Source organism: Psittacula echo, assembly GCF_963264785.1.
Source record: "Psittacula echo genome assembly, chromosome: 5".
Taxonomy (NCBI): domain Eukaryota; kingdom Metazoa; phylum Chordata; class Aves; order Psittaciformes; family Psittacidae; genus Psittacula; species Psittacula echo.
The window spans coordinates 67,386,530-67,410,281 of NC_137739.1; the positions used below are offsets into that span (position 1 = coordinate 67,386,530).

Below are 23,752 nucleotides of genomic sequence, written 5' to 3' on the forward strand. Positions count from 1 at the left end.
TCTCTTTCCTCATCCTCACTACATCCCCCATACCACAGGGGCACACAGGGCTCTCCACATTACTTCAGTCCTAAACATCACACAGAAGTGGAAGTTAATACCATGTTATTTGGGGTTTAGATAACAATTCCACTGCTTCTGAGCCCACACTGTGGTTTCTCCTACAGCCTTACGAAATCCGTATGAAGAACTCTGGCAGCCTTGAGTTACCTTTCCCCAAGCAGGCTGCTATGGGGTAGGGTAGCAGAACCTTCTGGAAGCTGCCTGCCTGGGTGCAGGAAGTGAGGCCCAGGTTCACCAGCAGCACAGTCATTCCCTGAGGAAGGGGTTTCACCCCTGCTGGTACTGGCCTTCAGGACTCCCCACTGGCACGCTAGATGGGCGATGAACACGAGTTCTCACTGGGTCCATTAGGTCGCATCATGGCCCACTGAGCCCCTCAAGTTTCACAGAGAGGGCGACTGCTCCTCTGTGCCCACAGCCGCTGGGAACACCGCCCCTCCCCGAGGCAGGATCACCTCGGAGGGCTGCCGGTGACTGTCCCCCTTTGTCAGGGACCCAGCAAGGAGCGCGGAAAGGAGGGGAATCAAGGTCGGGAAGCGGCGGCCAACGGGACAGAAGGCTGACGGCCGGGCGGCTTAAGCGGGACTGCGGGAGCTAGGGCTCAGCGCCGGAAACGGACGGCGGCAACGGCCCGGCTGCAATGAGGGTTGGCGGGGCGGAGGCGGCGGCGGCGGCGGGAGCGTCAGCAGCCTGCGACCGGGGCGGAAGGAGGCGCTGCGCGGGCACCGCGTTTGAGGAGAGCCGGGGCGGGCAGGACCTGCTGGAGGGGCCCAGCCGCGGAAGGTAACGGCTCTGGGGGACGGGAAGAGCTGGTGGCTGCTGGGGGGGGACGCAAGGCCCCGAGGAGCGGCAGCGGTCCAGGGAGTCGCCTCTCAGGCCCGTCACGGCTTAATGCTGCTCTCTTGCAGGCTAATCCCTCCTCTGACGCTGCCGGCGGGCTTTTTCCCTTTCCCTTCCTTCCCTGCCCTGTCTGTGCTTTTAATCCTCCCTCAGCAAATATCGAATTACATCCGTCAACCCTGACACGGCCCCGGCACAGCCGTTAGGTGCCCCGCTCCGCTGGGACTGGCTCCTGTGCTCCTACGGCTCGAGAGCTGCCTTACCACCCTCACGACCCTCAACTGAGGGGCCGCAGAGAGGAAAGGCCCGGGGGACACAGCGCTCTGGGTGTGCCACCGGCCTTCGTGTTACCGGGGCCCTGTGCTGCCCGGCGGTGAGAGGGTTATGCCTGCCTCCTCATCCTCCTCGGGGAGTTTCCTGTGCTGCCCTGTCAAGCAGCCAAGCTTCTCGGAGAGGGAAGAGGCAGCATGCCAGGACTCTGTGGTAGCTGGTCAGGAGACCTGTATCTGGGTTTTGGTTGACGGGAACACAGAATCGTTTTAGTAGTTTAATTCGTGAGGCTGCTGAGAGATTTACTGGGTCATTTGAGTTTAGGTTGCTGCATTCAAGGCCCATAGAAAAGTTCTAAGCCCTTGCCACAAGGCACTGTCTCCCCTTCCACTCCCACTCCACACAGCACCTGTGACAAAAGTAACTCTGTACCAAGACATCTGTATGCTACCTGGGAAGAGAAATGTAAGAACAGTGCATGAGGCTCTGTAGTGGTATGGAACAGAAAATGATTAAAAATGCATGAAAACGAATGTTCGTAGATCACTGTGCTCCTTGGCATAGGGGAGACAAACTACCAAAGACCCCGCATTTACCCCATGTATGAATATAATGTGCCAGGTGAGATCTGAGTCTGAGAGATTTGTCACACTTGGGTCTCAGCCTACAGTGTGGTGACACTTAGCTGTGCTAAGTCTGGTGGCTCAAAGGAAGGCAAAGAAACTGGAAGTCAGTCTGTGTAATCAAAGGGAGAATAATTTTCTTTATGTCCCTGACATACTGAAGGAATGTTACTTTTGCACATGGGTGTAACTACAGTCTAACTATCATGAAAGAAATGGGTTACCGTCAAAGTCCTTTCAAATGATACTATTATTACTGAGAGCTGAAAACTACATTGCTTTAATGCTGTATAGAATGAGAGCTACAAACATCATTTCTGAAGGCTTAAGACAGGAATGTAATTAGAAAGTGCAAGCTATTAAATCTGGTTAAGCATTTCTACTATCTCACAAAGTCCAGTATGTATACATTTCTGAATTCATGGGATGCCCTTCTTACTATTTCGCCATATGTCCAGACAGGTCCATTCTGCTTTGGCATCTGAATACCTTATGCAATAAGCATGTCATAAGCTTTGGAAATATTGGCCACAAGCACATCTGTTTATCAGTCTCAGTGACTGCAGTGGAAAAATTATAAATCTAGCTGCTTAACAGCAAACTGACCTACAGCGAGTTTTGGTCAACAAAAACAAACTAGAATTTTAGAACAACAAGCTTTTCATTAAAATAATGAAGTCAGACCAGGCTGTCATGCATGCAGTACAGAAGTGGTGGAATCAAATCATTTTTCTGAAGCTAAAAGTAACACTTTTTAATTCTGTCATGGAAGAAAGTACCAGAAGTCTGAGAAATCTGACTTTCAAAGCCTTCTGTCTTAGGGTTTGATGTTAGAAAACTTTGGGATGACCATTACTTCATTAAACAATTCCTCCCATGAACTGATCAACCTTCAGTTTAGATAGCTGCCTTATCTGAAAGGCAACATCAGGTTTCACTGTAATGTGCCTTCTAATTTTTAGATTTTCTCAAAACCAAAATTTAATTGTAATTCTTTAAACAACTTTGATACCATGGAGCTAAAATAATACAACTGTTTGCATTAGCTTGCAAATGGTTGTCTACATTTAGTTGCAGCACAGATCACTTCCCAGACAATTGCTTTATGCCCCTGATGGCAAATTAAAGGCCACAATATTCTTCTATCCTTGCAGTTAGTTAAATTTATGCATAAATTAATGCATATACTATGTTTATCCTATCTCTAAATATGCATTTGGAAAACTTTCAAATAAACTTTTGTTACTGGATTTATACCCAGGCAAATAACAATTGTCTTATGTTGTAAATCACCATGGTAAAGCCAGCAGATGAAAATAAGATTTACCACTTAAGAGCCTGTGGTATAACTCTTTAAGAGTTATAACTCTAAGAGTTATTCCTCTTAGACTCTTGAGAGCTTGTGAACTGGAATTGAGCAGTGCTGACATTATAGTAACTCGCAGGTTTCTCAGTATTGTGGAGCAGGCTGAGTAAATTATAATGTATTTCGTAAATTTTCTTTAAAATGTATAATAAAATATGAAAAATACTGGTTATATTCAAATCTGTGGGACCTTTCAATTGATTTTAGTTAGATCAAGAGTGCAGCGGAGGGAGGTTCCTGAACTTTGTGGAGTTCTATTGCTAACGTATTTGCACAGTATGTTTTTGTTTGGTATTGGGGAAAATGAAGTTACTTCAGTTTATGTGTCCATCAAGATGCTACAGAACTCTCTTGACATATTTATTCTCTTCTAGGTGACAACTATCAGCAAGCTACAAGACTGTCACAATGAGTTTTGTTGAATATGGGGATACAATAAAGGATGGTGACACAGCTATTGTGTTCTTGGGCCATGAATCCATGTTTCCTGTGAAAGTCCAGCATGGCACTGTAACTCACACTAAATATGGGGTCATCAGGCATTCCACGGACCTCATAGGCAAGCAGTATGGTTCCAAAGTAACCTGCAGTAAAGGAGGATGGGTGTTTATTCTTCATCCAACTCCAGAACTGTGGACTGTGAATCTTCCACACAGGACGCAGATTCTGTATTCAACTGACATCTCTATAATCACCATGATGTTAGAACTGAAGCCAGGCTCCATAGTATGCGAATCAGGTAATAATTAATGTGTTGAAATCCTTTATTAAGAAGTAACACCAACACTTTCATGAAAAAAAAAAAAAGGCTTATCTTTACATTTTGCATGAAGTCTCTTTATGATAAATTATTGAATCATTATGATACAATTTTTGCAGCCTACGCACTGAGTATTCTATTTCAAGTGCACGTGTTTCCTCATGTGCTGCTGTTTCTTCAGCAAGTGATGTTACCTCAGTGTACTGGCCTCATGTATGGGTATACCTTTGAGTATGTGTTTGATTAATTAATCTTCTTAAAATACATATATGAATATTTTTCTTTCCCTTTTCTAAAACTGTAGTTAAGTGGTTAAAAAGTATTTTTGAACACATGATTTGAATCAAAATTCAGGCTTTGAATTTGCACTTTCAGATAGCATAGTTGAAATAACCCAGTGAAAGAGAGTCTGATGATAGGGTGTTGAACTAATAAGGAAAATAAAATGGAATATTTATATAGTGTGATACCATGTAAGTACATCTATTTCAGCTTTCTGTTCCAAAGTGGGATCTATTTCTAGCACTGGAACTGCATACAGAATCTCTGTAGCTGTTTAATACAATGGACAATGTGTTTATCACATGGCTGTGTTTTGTTTCTAAACTTGGTTTAATTTATTACAACTTCCCTGATTTTGCTTAATTTGCAAGTAAGGAGCAGAATTTTATATTAATAGGTATTTTCCTGCTTAAATACAGTTTATAATAGTACCTTCTTGACTATTGCTGCAAGCAGTATGAGGCTTGCTTGATTTGAGTCCATCTCTGTAGTTTGGAAAAATATGAACTGGGGTAGATTGTCCTTGATTTTTTTGCCGTTTCCTTTGAGTGTTTCTATGAAGCAGTTCCAAACACTTCCCTCTCAAGCATAGATGTGGCGAAGGATCAGCAAGACAGGATTGTGGTGTACTGTATTTTCTCACATTTAACATTTTCTGTTCCCACCCAAGCATAATTTTGGGCAGCTTTTGAGGCATAATGACCACTTTCCAACAAGATGAAATGCTGCTTTATCTCTGCATCCAGTTGAACAAATTAAGGAACAGGTGGTATATGGAGCTTGTTGCTGTATAGCAGCACTTGAAACAGGCAAAGCCACAGGCAGAGCCTCTGTAACTGCTAAAATGTTTGGGTCCTGTGAGTTTATAGTTGGTTTGTAGGATGGTCAGGAATTTTTAGGTTTGTCTTGGGAAGTAGCCCTGTTGTTCATTGGGCATTTCTTCAGCTCTTCACCTCCTTGCTATGTTTAGACAAGATGGGAAAAATAAACGCAGCAAATTAGTCAAAGTGTGGAAGATTTGAATTGTTGTGTCCTGCCTTGCTTGGAATAGGTGGGTGTTGATGTACAGACCTGCACATAAACAGTTTTCAGTAATGTCCAAGCTACTTAGAGGTGGTAGCTCATTTGTCTAAATAGCTAAGAAACGGAAACACTTGATGAGGTAACCTGTCCAGATTCCCAAAGATGTTATGAGTCAAAATCCATAGCCATAAGCTATCCTTTTGGCTAATGGGAATCTGTCCCCAGGTTTATTTTAATGCCTGTGCAGTCAAAGTATTGTAACTTCAGCTTTCCAGGAAAACTGAAGAGTTTTATTGCTATAGTTGTACTTATATTGCTTGAAAGTTTTACTGTTCAGAAAGAAAGAGTATTGCATCAAATTCACCTGTTAACCTTAATGCAAGAGATCTTACTGCAAATTTGCTTGCAACTGACCAAAAGATGTGATTCAAATGAAAAATTTTACAGATCCTGACAACTGGAGCCTCCAGGGTGGTGATGTAACCTACTTCGGTGCCATCCTAAATTAGACAGTTTTCACTGATTCAAAATAATTAGTTCTAGATTAACCTTGTGTGGCCTAGACAGAAACAGCCCAATGGCGATTAATAGAAACAAGACAGGAAATCTGGTCTAGTAATGACATTTGAGTCTGCTTCCTGCTGGTGCTGCATTTAGGTGTATTTTGAGCATTAATTAGCATGGAGGTCTGTCTTTTTATTATTTGAAATTGAACTTTTGTACATAGTTGCTGATCAGACCAGAAAAGCAGGCACTGTAAAGAGGCCAGGCTCTTTTGTCTTACTAATTAGACTGTGGCATTTGCCCAGTGTAAGCAGGCAGGATGGTGGATTAGTCTCCACAACTCTATGAAGACTGAGAAAGTAAGATGAAATACCCTCTGTATAATGTTGTATATGAGTATAAATGATCTTTTGTGTGTGATAATAAAAATTCAGTAGAATAACCAGAAGGCTCAATTTTATATCACTTGAATTATGCATTTTAAATTGATTACTCATAATTTGTCATAAAAGATACAATCATATTAATACAGGTTTTACTATTTTTAATCATCTTTAATAAATACCTAAAGAGCAAGCTTGTCAGCAGTGCATGCATAATTAAAAATGATGCAAGCATACTCTATTGAGACTATAAGGGAACTCGGGATCTGCCTGATGTTTCATGATGGAGGTGTAGGAATATGATCTTTTTTCTGCCTTCTGCCAGTTTCTAATTTATAAAGGTATGTTGAAATTTAAAGACCGTTAGCATGATTGCTGGGTCTAAGATCTCTTGAAATCATTGGTCCCTGGACTGTGGAATTTCCCACTTTGACGCAGTCTTTAACAACCTGATCTTTCTAGAATTAAAGAATAATTGAGGTAGCTCCTAAAATACCTGCTGTGGGTGGCCTGGTAGCAGGAACCATTAATTCTCATCAGGTAACTCTGAGCCTATTTGTGTTCATTGCACGTGCATCCACTGTCTAGATAAAGGAATAAGATGAATCTTATCTTTTGTGTCGCACTCTCCAAAACTAATCTTTTTATTCTACATTTGAACCAGAATGAAACCTCTCAGGTATTTTTTCCAAACAGAAGTGTGTGGAACCCTTTTTTTCTAGAGTTTTGCTTCCAGTGCCCATGTATCAAGGCTTTTTTACTGTCTTCTCTCCCTGGTGAGACCTAAACAAGTGTCTATGCTAGCCCTCAGAATTGGGGAATGCAATACAGCACTGTGAAACCTTATTTAATCTGATAAATCTTAGAAATACTTCAGCTTCAATGGAGCATGGTATTTAGGCAAAATGTAGTTTAGTCAAAAGTATTCTAACCACCATTCCAGTGATCCTTCAGCATTCAGCAAAATCAGACTCACATGAGCAAAAAATGTTAATTGGATTTTTTTGTTTCCCTTCGGCTAAATCCCAAATTAAAAATTGCTAAACCCTGCTTATTGCCACACTGCAGTGGGTTTCTGAGCCCACAGACTGAGTTTCTGAAGACTGAGAGAGGTATTCTGGGTCCTCATGGTTTTTCTGTGGAGGAGTAATGAGAGCTGCCAGCCAGCCTTACACTAGAGCTTCTCAGAAACAATTACGAAATTTTCAAACTCAGCCTGGGTATAGATTTTGTTAAGAGCACGTTCATAAAAAATTAATGAGGACTTAATGATTAATGGATACTTAATAAATGATTAATAGTTTATTGTGAAGCCTTAGCAAGTCAGCTGTGTGCTTATGAGTCTTCTGAAGTGCTTATAGACTTTTTGACAAATACTGCTCACGTCTTTACAATTTTTGTGGTATACGTATATGTAAACTGTTTGCAACTCTATCTTTAGTGTAAAGTACAGGTCAGAGTTTGTAAGTATTAATTTGATTTTGGAACATGTTCATACTAATTAAGTCAATGTTTTATGATGTCTCTTACCTACTTCCTAGCAGCTGTTCAGGTTAGAGTGAGGGAAGAATTTGAAAACCCGATTCTTCTATAGCACCTTTTGAAGTATAAGAAAGGCCTCAGTACAAATGTCAGAGAGCAGAGTATTCTCTTGATGTACCAGAGAACTGAACCAAAACAACTGTGGCCACATGAGGCATCACTCCAGTGTATTCAGACTTGCAGCTCACATGCAGCTGATGAAGAATGCTGGTCATGCCCTAAAGCATTTGTTTCCAGACTGTCTGGACTCACTTTCATCTTATCATTTCACTTGCCCACGAAGCGCATTTGTTATGCAGCTCTGAACTTAACAATATTATGTTTGTTCTGCAGAAGATCCCTCTCTAAGGAACTCAGACTCTTGAATCTCTAAGGAAAAGTTCAGTCTTCACATTCTCATTCCTTTTGTAGGCAGTGCCAGTCTTGAAAACTTCCCTGCTATTCTTCCCCCAACTACTCAATGTGGTCAGTGAGCAGCAGCACTCTCTGACCTCCAGCGTGCTGCCCAAAATGCCTAGTTCAGCATGGTGTCCACAAAAAATAGTAGCAGAAAGAGCTAATGTTCTGTAAAGGGGGCTTCTTGATTTACTGTTTCGTTTGTCAGTTGCCAGCTCATCTTCTTAAAACTCTTTCCCTCCCTTTCCTCCTGCTGCTCTCTGTCCCTGCTCTTGCCCTGTCTTACCTCTGCCACTATGATTTGTGCCCTTGACTATTCTCACAGTAAGATATTTGGGTTAGTTTCCATCAGGTGCTTAATATCTTTTCATATATTTGCTAAAAATCATTAGTGATTCTCCAGTTACACAAACTTGCCATGTACAATGACCAGTCTTCCTCTGTTCAGTGTTTCTTGACAGATGGTAGCTGTGGAGTTGCTAGCTCTGTCTAAAGATTAATTTTCTTTAGGTTTTGAGGCTCCTTCCTTTCTCATAGCTGACTCATGACCTGTCTTACTATTTGCTAGGTCTAAGTGGTGTAGCTAAGAGACAAATACAGCCATACTGTCATTGTTTTGTATTTACTCATTTTATAATAACTTCGGTAGCCAAATTTAGAGCAGAAACTTCAGTTCTGTTAAAAATGTTATTAGATATTGTAGAGACCAGTATTAAATATCACTTTTCCCATTTCCAAGCAATAAGAACCAATGTTCTTATTTTTTGCTTAAAGCAAAAGAGCTTCTTTTGCTTTATTCCAAAATCCTTTTGCATATGCACAGCTGTAAATATCTGTATGTTCAAAATCACTATTTGTAATTATTTTTTTAGAAAGAAGCACCTATTATGAGAATTTTTTAGGGAAGACAAGCCAAGTGATAGCCTGCAAGAAGGAAATGCAGTAGAACACAGAATTGAGTCACTTAGGTTTACAGCTTGGATCAGATTCCAGGAGGTTAGACAAATATCCTTTGCCGTAAGAAAATGAGACAGAATAATAAACAGAAAACAGTGTAAAAATGTACTTTCTTAATCAGTTACCAGTCAAGTGCTATGCTAGATGCCGTAGTAATACATTTCTCTGGACAGTGTTCTGATGTGTATCTATACTGTTTTGAAATAGCACGTTATTTTTTAACAGCTCAGATGTTGTCCACTGCAGCTTTGAAAAGGCAAGAAATGGTCTTGATGTGGACATCATCTCAAGATAGCTGATGTGTGTGGAGGCTTCTCTGTGGAAACCTGTCGCTTGAATTAAGCAGAGAGTGAGAAGAACAGATCTGTTTGAGGTCAGGGGAATGATTGAGGAGTGCATCCGATCAATACTTTCTTGTCTACAAATCTGAAGGAAGTATCAGTAGGTGCTGAGCTAGAGTGTTCCATCTATTTGTTCTCTTGCTGGGATTGAAACTCGTCAGTGCAGTGTTTTCTTTGCCCTGGGAGAGGGCAAAAACACTTTCCTGAGTTTAAATGTATCAGAGGAGAATGGAATGTGCTTGAGCCCACCAAGAAGGGAAGGATACTACATCAGTCTGCAGGCCATGAGCCACCTGACTTACGTGGTTTTAACACACAGGATCTTAATTCCTGCCTTTGGACTGGGATGGACCACTTTCCTAGTCTACATGCTGATCCCCTACACAGTGCCTACTCCTCAGGTTTTGAGCTTTGAGTATGGCGTACTGGGGACCCTGTGATGTGTTATTAAATGCCTGCAATGCAGAAGTCTGCTTTTTGACTAAGACTTTTAAGATCATAGAATAGTCAATGTCTAAGAGCATCATGTTTCCCCAGGGCATTAGCAAGTGTCTTAAGTGCTCACCTAAGTGAGCTCTAAAACGGCAGCTGTGGTGTTAGGAATGTCTTCAGGGCAGTTTGAGTTACCATCATTTTACCTCTCTTTTATAGAGTCCATTCATGATTAATACACTGTTGTTAAATGGGCATTGTGCTGTGGTAGCGAGCAAACAGTTTCTTAGACTATTTATAGTGCAGGCTGTCAGGGAGGCAAGCATTCTGGTGCAAAAATTAAAACTATTTGTTTCTAAAAGTTTCTTACCTTCCGCTTTCTAGGTCAAATTGGAAAGATAGGCATTTCAGTGCACCTATATGAGAATGAAAATCTCTTGAGGTCCATCCAGTTCTTAACTTGCCTCTTCTGATAGCAAATGTTAATTTTTGAGCATTCAGGTTTTTGGTTCGTTTCTATGCAGGTAATTCAGCTATGATATTTCAGGCTTAGTAGCATTACTCCTTGCGTTTTCCTGCTTTCTTGACTGATTCTGTATCATGCTAAGGATACCCTTCATTTCCCAATGAAACCTGACCCTGACTAGAACTATTTTGCTGAATACTACTTTTTTCAGTAATGATTTTAAAGTAAGTAGAAAGAGAAATCAAAAGGGAATTGGGAAGGTGGTGGGAGAACTCAGATGCTGAATGTTGCAGATTTGCATGGGAGAAGGTGAATATAAACATAAATTTCCCTTTCTACTGCTGGAAATATTATTAATGAGTTGCATCAAGCGTGCCAAACTATCAAACACATCAGAGTTGAGAGTCATCGTAATTGCACAGGACTGCGTTCAGAACCTGTAATCTCTTCAAGAAGAGATTTTACAATGGTGAGTGATTCATAACCATCTTGTTCTTTGTTTCCTGCAGTTTTGAGAGTTGTCACAGAGAAGGCAGACAGCATCTTCAGAAATACTCTCATTAATGATGTTACTGTGATAGAGATTGATATGTTAAAACGTGATACATATTCTCATGTTTGCAGTAGCCAGTCAACAATGAACAGTTCCTGACAACCTTGTTTAACAAAAGCTCTGTAATATGCGTGCAAGTGATGATGACTTCCAACATCCTGGAAATTTCAGGGTTTGGCATGGAGAGAAAAGAAAAGAAGCCAAAAGATCTTAATGAGTTTTCCTAGGAAGGAGACAAACAGTATCTTCTGTGGTGTTTTTAAGAGCAGATTTAAAAGGAAAGTGATTAAAAATGTAGAAGAATATGAACAAGGAAACTGGATACATGCACAAACTGCCTCTCTCTTCTGCTTACAGCCCAGCTGTGCTGACAGGCCTTCTGTTCACTCTTTTAGATTAGCAGAGAAAGATGCAGAAAGTGTGCAGTGTAACTCACTTGAGAGGTAAAATAATGAAATTCTGTCAGTTTGCAAAAGGTCTCAGTTGTGCAGTCCTGCCTCCTGGCATGAAATATAAGGGCAGAAGTTTAGTCATTTTAGCATCCTGTGAAAAATAGTTCCCTGCTCTTGTCATTAAAAAGGGAAAAAACCCCACCACCGCAAAATCAATTAAATGTCACTTCTTTGTTATGCACATGTATCATTGAGGCTTTACAACCACATGGCTATTATGCTACCCTTACTCCTTCTGACCAGGGAAAAGTTCATGTTGACATTCAGAGCCTATGGGTGCTATGACCAGATGGTTTTTCATGTGTGCACATGTAAGTGTCTTTGCCTTTTGTTTGCTTTATTTTAATACTGTCATAAAGTCACAATTGAAAATTGGTTTTCAATTGTGAAAATCAATGGATTTTCACCTTAAATAAGTGTGTGTCACAGTTTCTCTCTTCCTTTGGACCTCTTTGAGGCCAGTGCTAAAATGTCAGTCCTCCCTCCCCACCTATCTATCCCATTAAAGCAGGGGGAGGTTGCTAGCCTGCCTGTTGGGGTCAGAGCCCTCTCAGAGGGAAGCAGAGGTGCAGTGCTGATTCCACAGTGCAGGCAGTTGATCCGGGGGCAAAATGTGCCCTGAGCTCTGTTTACAGTCTGAATAGCTCTTCTTTCAGAGCTGACAGATTAAATACGGTGCCATGGTAATGTTTCTCCCCTTATGTGACTAGGTGGCAAGAACGTTGGATCCGTCAGTAAACTCTGACTTCTTGTATGGTTGCAGGAAGTATTGCTCCAATTAAGCAGGGGACCTGTGTCCCCTAATTAATTTCCTTTCTACTCATTTCTGAACTTTCTCCACCACTGCTTTATTTCAGGGTCTGTCTTTGTAAGCTTTTTAAGATCTATGTTAGTTGAAAGAACTTGCTTCAGGCTGAAATTTAGCCTGAACAGTCATTTAAGATAGCTAGAAATAGATTTTCTTTCTACAGGAGGAATATGTTCCAAGTACAGAATTACAAATCAATAAATACAGATAATTTGGGGCTGCTGTGGGGTTTTGAGCTTGAGGGGTTATTCTGTTAAATGCCATTTCAGTGAGTAATTTGCAATGTGAATTGGTATATGGGTGTTTTCTGCAGTGAAAATGTTCTTTATTAGTCATTCATCTATTTAACATGCCAATGGATCATTTAAAATAAGTGTCCTAAATTATCAGACTAAAACAATGAAGAGAATCTGTCTTAATAGTCCCTGGTTGTACATGGTAATGATACTTGTGTACAATTTCAGGTACGTGATGGCTCTCATTAGACTAAGTTAAGATTGTGTAGCTGTGCATGTATGTGAGTCACCTGTGAAAGCAGGTTGTTTGGTCTGTGTGACTGCAACCTTAGTTTTGGATAATTTCAGTGGGAGTCAAGGATGGCCAGTGTCTCTCAAGAGCCCTGGGTAAAACAGACTTCATATCCTGAAGACCATTTGTTTGCATAGATATCAATAGGATTTTCAAGCACTAGCTCTTGCCAACATCTGTTTTTTGTTTTAATAAAGCATAAGGTTTTGAAAGACGTTAAAATTTGCCTTCATCTTTTTTTCACCCTAGAAGAGCCTGGCCTTTGAAAAAAAAATCTGGTTAATTTCCCTGACTTTTTCCTGTCACATGCACTTCTTTGTGTTCTGTTGTGGCATTTGTTAGAGCTGACCCTTGGCATTAGTTTCCTACCCTAGGGAGATAAGACAGAGTTTGCCAGATTTTTAATTAATGATTTGAGGATCCTTAAGACTGTTTCCTAGGGCATTTAGTCTCTCTTGCCTTGCAAAGGAAGGACTGTTCTCTTTGAGTAATTTAACCAGTGATTTCTGTTCATTTGGATTTTGAGTAAGTGTTCCAAGGAATACTAATGGAGAAGAGCTCTGTTCTAATGTTTAGCACTGACAAAAGGCATTTAATGAGTTGTTTGTCTTTTCTAGGTACAGGCAGCGGATCCCTCTCACATGCTGTCATCAGGACAGTGGCTCCCACGGGGCACCTGTACACGGTGGAGTTCCACCAACAGAGGGCCGAGAAGGCCAGGGAGGAGTTTCGAGAGCATGGGGTGGAACATCTCGTCACTGTCACCAACCAAGATGTGTGCAAAGATGGGTTTGGTGTCTCAAACATTGCAGATGCGGTGTTCCTAGATATTCCGTCTCCATGGGAAGCCATAGGACATGCAAAGTCAGCATTAAAAGCTGAAGGTAACTGCACTTACCTCTTTCTGCTCAGGAAGTACTGTGCATGTACACATCTCTGCTGTTGAGCCATACCTAGGTTTGCTCCCTTCCATTGTGTAATCAGTGTTCTCTAATGTGAAAGTCTCTAGGCATTTCCAAGGCTGAAAAACCTGCAAAAGAGGTCTTCAATTTACAGTGGAAGATTTGAAAGGAGAACTTTTTTTCCTACAGGCCTGTGCTAGCTGCTACAATTAGCATGGGCAATTTATGAAAAACCCTTTGAACCTCCGTCAAGTGCATTTTGCTAGATCTGAGGGGTGTGGGAAGCAGCAGTAACAAGAAATGCTGAAAGCATATTTATTTGGCAATTCAATGGGAAGGCGTTTGTATAAAAGGTGTTCAGACACACTTCACATTAATCATTGTAGACTTGAACCTATTCAACAGAGCACTCCATCAGTATTGTTAATGTGGTTATACTTAAATATACTTGCCAATTTCTGCCTTAAATCTTTACTGTTGGAGCTAATGAGAAGTTTGCCATTGGTTGCAGTGGGAATTGAACAGAAAGGGTGTCTAGCTAATGCTGTTATTCCACGATTGTGACAGCAAGTGAGAACTGTCAAGGTATTGGATGGATTTCATTAGTTCTTTTCCCTATTGCAAAATAAGCTTCAGTGAATAAATCATTCTTTTATCCTAGAATAATTTTTCCCTTTATTAATGTTATACTAGTGTGACTTTACTGGTGTGGATCTGAACTAACTTATGCCAGATGACTTACATCTACAAAAGTGACTTTTCTAATCAGGAGAGCATGCTGGGACATGAGTTTAGTAAAACTTGATTATGTGCCAAGGCCCAGTTGTTTGTTAAAATATGTAATCACAGGCCTGACTTTATGTGAATTGCTAGGTCTTGAAATCACAGGATTTAAGCTTGTTCTTAACAGTCACTGAATGTACATTACCTTGCTGAGTCAGGGCTGACCTTGCTGGTAGGCTACCTCAGCTACTACTGAAAATGTTCTAGAAAGCTTTCTGATACCAGTGTAACACACACTTTCTTTAAAAAAATACTGAATAAAGAGAGCCTGGCTGGTACTCTGTACCTGCAAGGGTTACAGCTCTATCTGTAGCTGCTTTCCAGTGTGTCCTGGGAAAAAAGGTAGTTTTCAGTGCACTATACAATGCCCTTCCCATGCTCAAATTATCTAATCTAGTAAGCACAACAGTCAGCTGACTTCCCTGCTTAGAAGGCGCTGCATTGCGCAGTCCGGTTTGAGATATTTAAGTGGTGCACGGTTAGCATACTAAGCAGAGCTGCTTGAACAGTTTCAAGTTTTGAATCCTTGTCTCATTTGAAATCCTAAAAAAGGTAGTATAGTTCCAAAGTGGCCACGCCATCTGGCTGTGCTTTTCTGTGCCACAAGGTTACATCTGTTTAGGCAATATAGATAATGCTTTAAAATCCCACATTTTTGTGTTTGTGAAGTGGCATCACACACTTTATGTGCTAGTCAAAAGGCAAATTTGATGACTCTTGCTGTAACTTTTGCTGCAAACAGCCACCAGAGTCTTGAGATCTGGTACTCATCTAAGGCTCATCTTTTGGGTTTCACAGCACCTGAATAAGAGCCAGAAACATATTTTTTTATTATTTTTTTTTTTTTTGCATGGAAACAAAAGCTTTTTCATGTAAAATATAATTGATTGCAGTCATAATAGGTACAAACTTAACGCATGCTTCTGTTTCATTCCAAATCATGAATATTTTTGTTGTGGGTTTTCTTTTACTGCTGCAAAATCTAAAATGTGATAGAAGGGTATCTGTAATGGCTTCCCTTTCCCTACTGCAGGCAGATAGCTTTATAGGGCTTCTTTGTTTTGTTTTCAAATAGTTGAAGCTCCTCTGCAATAAGGACAGTCTGTGCACATACTGCTGTTGTTCCAAGAGTTAGCACAGTGATAAAGCACTGAGTCGTTCCACCCCCAGCCTCTCTCTCACATCTGGACAGGTCACATTTGAACCATTCACACTGTGGGTTTTATTGTGGTGTGCCGTGCAGATATCGCAGCTGTACTGCAGATAGTGGTAATTTATTCCCTAAAGTCTTTGGGTACTTTGGATGAAATCAGAGCTAAGCAAATTCGATCTATAACATCAACTTGCCTCCTCTTTAAAACTACAATATTCATATAGGTTCAGCTGAACACTCTGTATATAAGAGAGAGTTCTTAACAAAATCTTATCAAATCAGTGTTTTCTCCCCTACTTAACTCAAGGTCTTGAATAGTGGCAGCTCCTAGTAGGCTGGGTGTTAATGATCCTCTTTACAGAGTACATTTATCACTGAGGCTATGCCTTGCAGTATGCTGTAAATACACCACTTATAGTAGCTTGGCCTCCCATTTAAAGCACTGCCAGCCTCTGAAAAGCCAAAAGAATAAAATGGCACAGTAGGTTTGTGACTAGAAGGTTCTTGTTCTCTGGTGATGTACTCTGCCGACATTCAGGCTTGCATCTCAGCTGCATCCTTCTGTGCTGATTTCACCAGTCACACTTTCAGCAGAAATGCTGCTTGTGGTATCTCTCAGGCACTGCTGCACTGCAGAACTTGCTTTCATTTTCAGACCTGCACTGTTTTTCTTTTGCAGCATCTGCTGATTAATGCTGTTCTATAGTCAGAACTGCTGTTCCCAATATCTGACCTTGGCGGCTTTTTGCAAAGTTGCTGTTAACCCCTTCAGGCTAAATTTTAAAAAGGAAGAAAATGAAAAAATTGTGAGGTAACAAAAATATCATCAATATTCTGCAGTTCTTAAATGCCCTGAAACTTTTGAGTCACAGTCATCTCTCAGCTGAATACTGTAGTGCTTTGAATATAATTCTGCACCCACCTACTCCACTCTCATAAATATTGTCTATATCTTCCAAGCCTGTGGAAGCTGAGGCAGAAACCCACTTGTACAATAATTTTCTTATGGATTTTAATTTTTCAGGTAGGAAGATGGAAAAATACAGCCATCTATTAGGTTGGATTGGCCTCTTGCATTATAACTCAGTCATTGGTGGTGTTTAACAATCTGAGTCATAAAATTATTAAAAGCACCTCTCTTTTGTTTCATTTCTTTCTTTTAAAGATTTTACTCTTAAATTCAACTCACCACTTCCTCTTGAGTGTCCTAAAGCCCCTATATTTTGAGTTTATTAAATTGTGATTCCTGAGATACCACCTGAATCAGGTAACATGGTGCTGTCAGGTCTCCCCCCAAAACTCTGCAGGGAAAGTCACCTCTGCACAACTACCTGTTTGGGCTTCTGCATTTCCTGCCATCACAGAAGCCCTTCAGCAGTACTTTGCTCTTTGTAGTAGTAGTAGGCTTTCATTTCCAAAGTCTTATATTTATTTCATTTGGACACAGTGAACTTAAAACAGGTCTTGTTTGCATTTTTTTCCCCTTAGCATAGCCATTGATTGTTGTCCTAACCAGCCAGGTTTGGTTATTACAGATGCTGTACAAGAGAATACATATCTCATCCTCCCAGTAGCCTGTGGTACAAGTAAGGCATTGCCTGGTTTAGCTAGTTTCAATTTTCATTTGGGCTTGCCTCCCTCCTCCTCTGAGCTTTCAGGGAATACTAGGTCTACATCAAAAGTCTCACTGGCTATTTTTCTTCAGCCCCAGAGGTTGTTTGTGTTCTAGTTTTTAAACCACCTCAGTGTGGCTTTGAGGAGCAGCTGAAATCACTGGCCGCAAGTCTCACCCCTCTGGTAACTGGGTAGGGAGTACCACAGGCTGAATCACACTGAGAAGAGGGCAGTGACATCTAGGCTGATATTGTTTGGGCTCAGGCTATCTCAGGAACTCTCAGGGAATGTGTTAGGACAGGAAGTGGAGTCTGACAGTATAGCATGCTGTTGTCCTCCACCCATGCAGGTGGTACTCAAGTTGGTATCAGTGCTTCTCGTGTCCCCAGGGGATTGTTTTGGAATAAATGGATGCAGCAATAAGTATTTGGTGAAATGTCAGCACCAGCCTTTGCTAGTGTGGTACCTGGTTTGATCTGAAGGAGAATGAAGGTGAGGTTAAAAATCCACAAACTAAGTTAAGATGGAAGCACGTGTTACCCAGAGAAGTGCCATAAAGATGATCAAAGGACTGGGAAACCTGCTGCATGAGAGAAGACTGAAAGAAATGGGTTTCTCAGCCTTGAGAAAGGACGCTTAGGGGAGACTTTATGTTTCAGTATTTAAAGGGTGGCTATAAAGAAGATGGAGACTTCCCTTTTACAGGGAGTCACATGGAAAAGATGAGGGCCAATGGGTACAAGTTACTCCCGGGGAGATTCCGGTTGTACAGTAGAGGAAGATTTTTCACAAAATCAACAATCAGCCATTGGAATAAGCTCCTCAGCGAAGTGGTAGACTCCCCAGTGTTGGAGACTTTTGAGATTCATTGGACAGGGTGCTGGGGTGTCTAGTCTAGGTCATGCTTTGCCAAGAGTTGCACCAGATGATCCTTGAGGTCCCTCCCAGCCTGGTATTCTGTGAATCCTATCCTCTCAACATTGGGGGGCCATCTGCTGTAGTGCAAAGCTGCCCTGCTAGGAAATTGGACCAGAAAACCCACTACACAGCTTCATTTGGCTCCCAAGCACTGGCTGTTTGCTGAGCCAGCCTAAGTTGTTGTATCTCATTGGAGAGCATTAACGTAGTTCTGGTCTGTCAGGGATTGGTAGGTCAAGTGCATATGATGGGCTTGGCCTTAAGTAAAAGTGATTCTGTCATGTGTTAAGAGTCAAACAGAAGGATTCCTGCATCATAATCCATGCCATCGAATGCTGGCCAAAGCTATTTGCCTTTACATAGTTTTCAGGAAGTAGTCTGGGATGAAAGAATCCTTAAGTTTTCTTCCCCAGTTTGGAGCCAACTGATTTTTTACATTTCCTTGTTGCATGCTTTTGCCAGCCCATGATAGTGAGCAGGAATAAATCCCTTTTGAAGGATGCAGCTATGAATGTAGAGGTTAAGGTCACATTTGCAGAAAATCACATCAAGCTCCTGTTAATGAGCTGGCAAGTGATTTGAAGAAAAATTTGTTTTCTGAACCAAGAAACATCCTTTCATTTCTTCCAACAGCCGAATCCTCTAATTTCACTTGTCAGGGAAGCTACATCAAATCGCCCACGAGCACACTTGCTTTAAGGACGTTCTGTCCCCTTTTACAGAGGCAATATTTTTAGTGTCCTACTAGCAAGAGTAAATGCCATGGTGATGCTGCTCAGTGACTCTCCTGCCTCGCCTCTGCATGATGATAATGCCTGTGTAATTTTTTCTTCCTTGAGATCTTTGTAACGTAATCTTCCAATTATGACAATGCACCGAAGTCCCAAAACCCAGAGCTGTGTTCTTTTTCCAGAGATAAAAAGGCTGTGTTGTATTCTTTACATCACAGAATTGTTTCTAAAATTACAGGCTCTTTTCCCTGGAACTTAATGGTGCTGCACTACATATGTTCTTTTTTCATCTTCTGAATAATATTGGGATGATGAAAAAAAAACTGTGAAAGCACTTGTGACGCATACTAAAATCTACAAAAGTGAGAGCACACAACTTGGACACATTTTCTGTATCCTAAGCTCATGTTCAGTTGGGTACTGCCAGATTTTCCATGCTTGAAACCTAATGTAGTTATCAGCTGAATAGATCTGGTAGAGGTGTTAGTCCTCGCTCAGACAAACCAGAAACAAAATTGTTTGCTGGAATTGCACAGGAACGTACCAGGAGCTGCTCCTGAAGGAGGAGCAACTTTTGAGGCACTGACCTCTTGTAAAAATGCAAGGATGTGTCCCTTGATTACTAATCAGTTACTGTCTGTTAAAATGTACAGAGTTTTGTGGATGCAAATCTTCTCTTTTATTTCTCCCTTCCCTTATGCTCTCTTTTCTAATAATTCCAGTTTGAACTGCATTTCAGTTTTCATACCCTCTCGACCCTATTGCTAGTTATAATGATTGCCAGGACTGTGTAGGCTTGTTCCAGCCTACAGGTTTAGGAGGTTTAACCTCTATTAAATGTTTCAAACTAACTCACTCCCTATAGAACTGGAGATAGAAAGAAATTTAAGTCTTTCATAGTCTCATTATTCTTTTCTCCTCAACTGTAACACTTGTCAGGTGCATTATACATGAATAAACACATTTTTAGAGAGCTCTTCAGATCAAAAAGCTCACACAGCTTTCCAATGTGAACAGGATTAATCTCAGATAATTACTGTATCAATTTATAATGACACATAGATCTCATTAACCAAATTTAGGAACGGTAGCTTTCCTAAAAGCAGAGCTCTGAAAGAACACAAACTCAGTTTGTACTAAGAAGTTTCCGTTCAGTTGTTTTCACTGCTCTCTAGTCTCCTCCACCCCTTTGGGATCCACAGACAGAGCAGTGTGCCCTTGCAAGTGGAGAGGGAGGGAGTACATGTCTTTTCTTCATTCACTAAGGAATCCTTGGCATGGCAAGACAAACCAATGCATATTCAAGTCTTGTAAGCCCTAAATGCCTCTTGATGTCTAAAAGACAAGAGGGCTTTTAGAGAATCTGACAATTGTGAATGCTAAAATCTAGATTTCTGTCTGCTTGGTGATTGTGCCAGAAAGGGTCTTGCCTAGCTGGTAAGCTGGTGAGGGTACAGAAGGCAGCCTACAGTGTAGAGAATTCAGAAGCATCTCATCTGTTGGGGATGACAGGATCTCTGCTCCTGGGACAGATGAGCATGTCCTTCTGAGTGCTGGTTTTCTGCTGCTCACAGTCCAGGTTTTTTTGCTGGTCTAAACATACCATGGCAATTGAAGTTTCCCAAATCTTTATTTCAGACAGCCTCCCGCAGTCTGGAACTGCAATTTCTTTTTTTGCCTTTCCGATATTCTCTTAATATCTGCTTAATCAAACAAGTCCAGCCGTCAAGTCAAATCCAGGCAGCTTAATGGTGTTTACAGGGAAAATCAGAGGAGACTCCTTTCCCACTTGTTAGGATCCATAAAGCTGTTTGTAGGTATATTTATTTGGGAGGCATGTATAATAATAACAATGAGAACAGTAAATATTAAAGGGAAAAACTGAAATTGGCAGAACTACTAAAACCCACTGGATGCTCTCAGTTATATGGAACACCAGCTGTTACACTGGTTTCTCACTTTTCATACCTGAGAAGCTTCCAGCAGTGCAATAAGTAAAGTAACATTATTTTTTGTGCTTCCCCTCTGGGTATTAGCTATTGGAAGCAAGAGCTTGCTTTCTCTACCAGGCAGTTTGAAAGCCTGTTTTCTGTATCTTACTTCCTCAAACAGTCCACTTTACAAGGAGGCATTCTGATAAATCATCACCAAGTTTGGTGTTGACATTCTGTGCTCAGCTGACCATCCCAAGGCAAAATGAAGGGTGCTCTGCCTTTAACTGAAGGCTTGACAAGATTCGTAGGTGGCTCTGCAGCGTGTATGGCAACAGCTGTGTGCAGGCTTCTTAGGTTTTGAGTGTAAATCCAGAGCATGTGAATTCGAAAGCCTAAACATATCTTGAAATCCTTGTAGTCAGAACAAATAAGAACAGACTTGATGTAAATGTGATTATATTTCCCTTTTTTATTGCAATATAAACCACCAAAACCAGAAAGCCTGAATGAAATCGTAGTAAGTCTCTGGTCTCTCTGCACATTCCTGCTTTGCAGACAAAGAGTTATTATGAAGTGACATTTAGCCAAGTTAGACATTTGTTCAATTCCGTACACAATAAGCATATAACATCTTTCTTTATAACATGTGTGCCTCATAGTAGCTTTCTAATTATATAACATACATTTCTTCCTGAGCTTTTCTCTTTTACATCCACAAACATGATAAGAGTGTCTACTGCTTTGGCCAGAAAAGATTAGCTGTCCACTTCAGCATCATTTTGGTAGCCCTGGTAATCCTGTTGAACATAGAAATCTAATTTCATGGGAGCTAGCAGACTGGGTGTGCAATTAAATCAACATCAACAGAGTTGGTTAATAATGACACATACCAACATTAATTTTGCAGGTGATTATTAGATTGGGTTTTAATTGTCACTCCAGGGAATTACTTGTCCAAGGTACTTTGTTCTTAAGATGCATGATAAGAATCCCTGGCTGTGGAGACTTTGTTTCATGTCTAAAATTAAATCCTACTTAATGTATGGTGGATTAATGGTCATGGAAACTGTTCTTCGCAGTCAGTACCCAGCACATCATTGCTGTTCAGTAACTGGAGTGCTACATTGACGCTTTCAGACCTGATGCTTGCTTTTTATAGAGATGTGACTGTAGAAACGAAAAAGAAAAAAAAAGGGGAGTTTGAGATAAAGCAGGCTTCATGTCGTCCCAGCATAGCCTCTATTTATAGCAGAATGCTTTGCTCTCACTTGCATGAGTTCTTTAACTACTTTGATGATGGGTGCTGGAAGGCTTGAGTGGATGAGCCTGGGAGAGGGCTGGGAAAGAATGCAAATCAGGTCAGCAAGCATTTTCATCTAATTGTAGTAAGTAAAACAATAGCTGGAGCTGCATTGCCCAGTGTTCCTTCCCCCAGCACAAAAGCTTTTCAGGAAGGGCCTTGTGGGACACTCTGTCCTGGGTGAAAGCACATGCCCTGGCTTTGTGGCAGACAGTGTCCTTGTAATTCTTTGATCTGATTTGGCTGTGGCTTTTCAGAGTAAATCTGAATCATTCTATTCTCAGCTGTTAAGGTGACATTGTAGTACTCAGAAAGTTGTAGGGGGCCTACTAAGACTCTGTATTTAGAATCAAAAATCTGAACTGTGCTCAGATAAGGAGGCAAGTGTCAGATTATCACTTAAAAGCCCTGTCCTAGAGTTTTGAGGCATTTGCTGTAAACCTTCTTGATATCCAGTAAATTTTAATGCTCAGGAGACATGCTAGTCAGTTTGACTAAACGGGAAAAGCCTTAACAGCACTCCATAGATGGCCTGGAGAGATTACTTTATTCTGTACATGCATACCATCGTTCTCAAATAAACACAGCCGCTTTTGTCAGTCTATGTGTGCACACGCGCCGATATTGTAATGAAGGCAACTCAGTACAGTGTGTGGAGAATGACTTCTGGCTTTGTGTAGGTGCCAACTTCAGTTCAGTCCTCAGTCCAGAATAGTGGGAGAGTGATTCTGAAAGGGTCTTTGCTCTAAAGGGATCAATGTTAATGGTTTTATCATGAACAAATGCAGTGGGCAACACAGGATTTGGAAGATGAATGAAGTTGCTGTTGCAGTTTTTAAAGGGTTTGAAGCATCTTGTAAAGTCATCTGTGTTTGATTTCATGCTGACACTAAACCTGCATAGTTGCCTCACAGAGATTTTCTTGAAGAATGTTTTCACTTTGTCTGTATAACAGTAATTCTATGGGCATCTGGGAGAATTTGAAAAATGATTAAAAGTGCTGCATTTTGGTTTTTGCTCTCTTCTCCACTGCCTGCCTCATTCTGCAGGTGGCCGCATCTGCTCTTTCTCCCCCTGCATTGAACAAGTCCAAAGAACCTGTGTAGCGATGGAAGAATATGGTTTTACAGAGATTAACACCTTGGAAATTCTGCTCCGACTGTACAATGTGAGGACAATTAGCTTGAAAATCCCTGACCTTGGAAAAGCAGCTGAGGATAATTCTAGCACTGGCTTTGACAGCAGCAACCCGTCAAACCAAGGTAGCCCGTGCTCTAATCTGCAGCAAGGAGCTGTGGAGTTCAAAAGTGGTGTGCCACTCAGGGAGATGGTCGGTCACACTGGGTACCTGACCTTTGCCACCAAGAGCCTGTTCTAGTACATGTTGAGTTTGTGCAGTTTGGAGTGTTTTGTGTGTTTGTGTGTGTATTTTGTTTTCATGGTTCTTTTTTGTCAGGCATCCAAATTTTTACTTGTCAGGGAATTCCATATATAGTCAGATTTGGTTTGAATATGCTTTGTTTAAATAGCACACAAACATTAAGCAGAGCAGCATCAAGGGAATGTTGAAACTCTGGAATCGTGCTCCACTTGCTGTCAGAAAGAAGATTAATGAAAAGTGAATGGCCTTTCACTGGAATGTGCAGAATAAAGATCACTCCCCATAAGACAGCAAAACAAACAGCACACAAATTACAATTAAGTTGGATTTTTTCTTCCTCTTTTCTGAATTACGTTCCCAGGTTTATGTTTTTATTTTTTCCTAGCAACACTAGACACCTTTTTTTAACTTCTCTAGTGTCTGTGTTGCTCTTAGGAATGCAAAAGT

The 23,752-nt window shown here is 41.0% G+C and overlaps 1 protein-coding gene across 1 annotated transcript; it reads left to right on the top strand.

The window, feature by feature from the left end:
- Positions 1-770: 770 nt before the first annotated feature.
- Positions 771-23,650, top strand: TRMT61A (tRNA methyltransferase 61A). Its single transcript, XM_080619153.1, has 4 exons — positions 771-846; positions 3,537-3,901; positions 13,207-13,473; positions 22,974-23,650. The coding sequence occupies exons 2-4, from the start codon at positions 3,571-3,573 to the stop codon at positions 23,300-23,302; spliced, it is 927 nt and encodes a 308-aa protein (XP_080475279.1). The 5' UTR covers positions 771-846; positions 3,537-3,570; the 3' UTR covers positions 23,303-23,650.
- Positions 23,651-23,752: the final 102 nt, after the last annotated feature.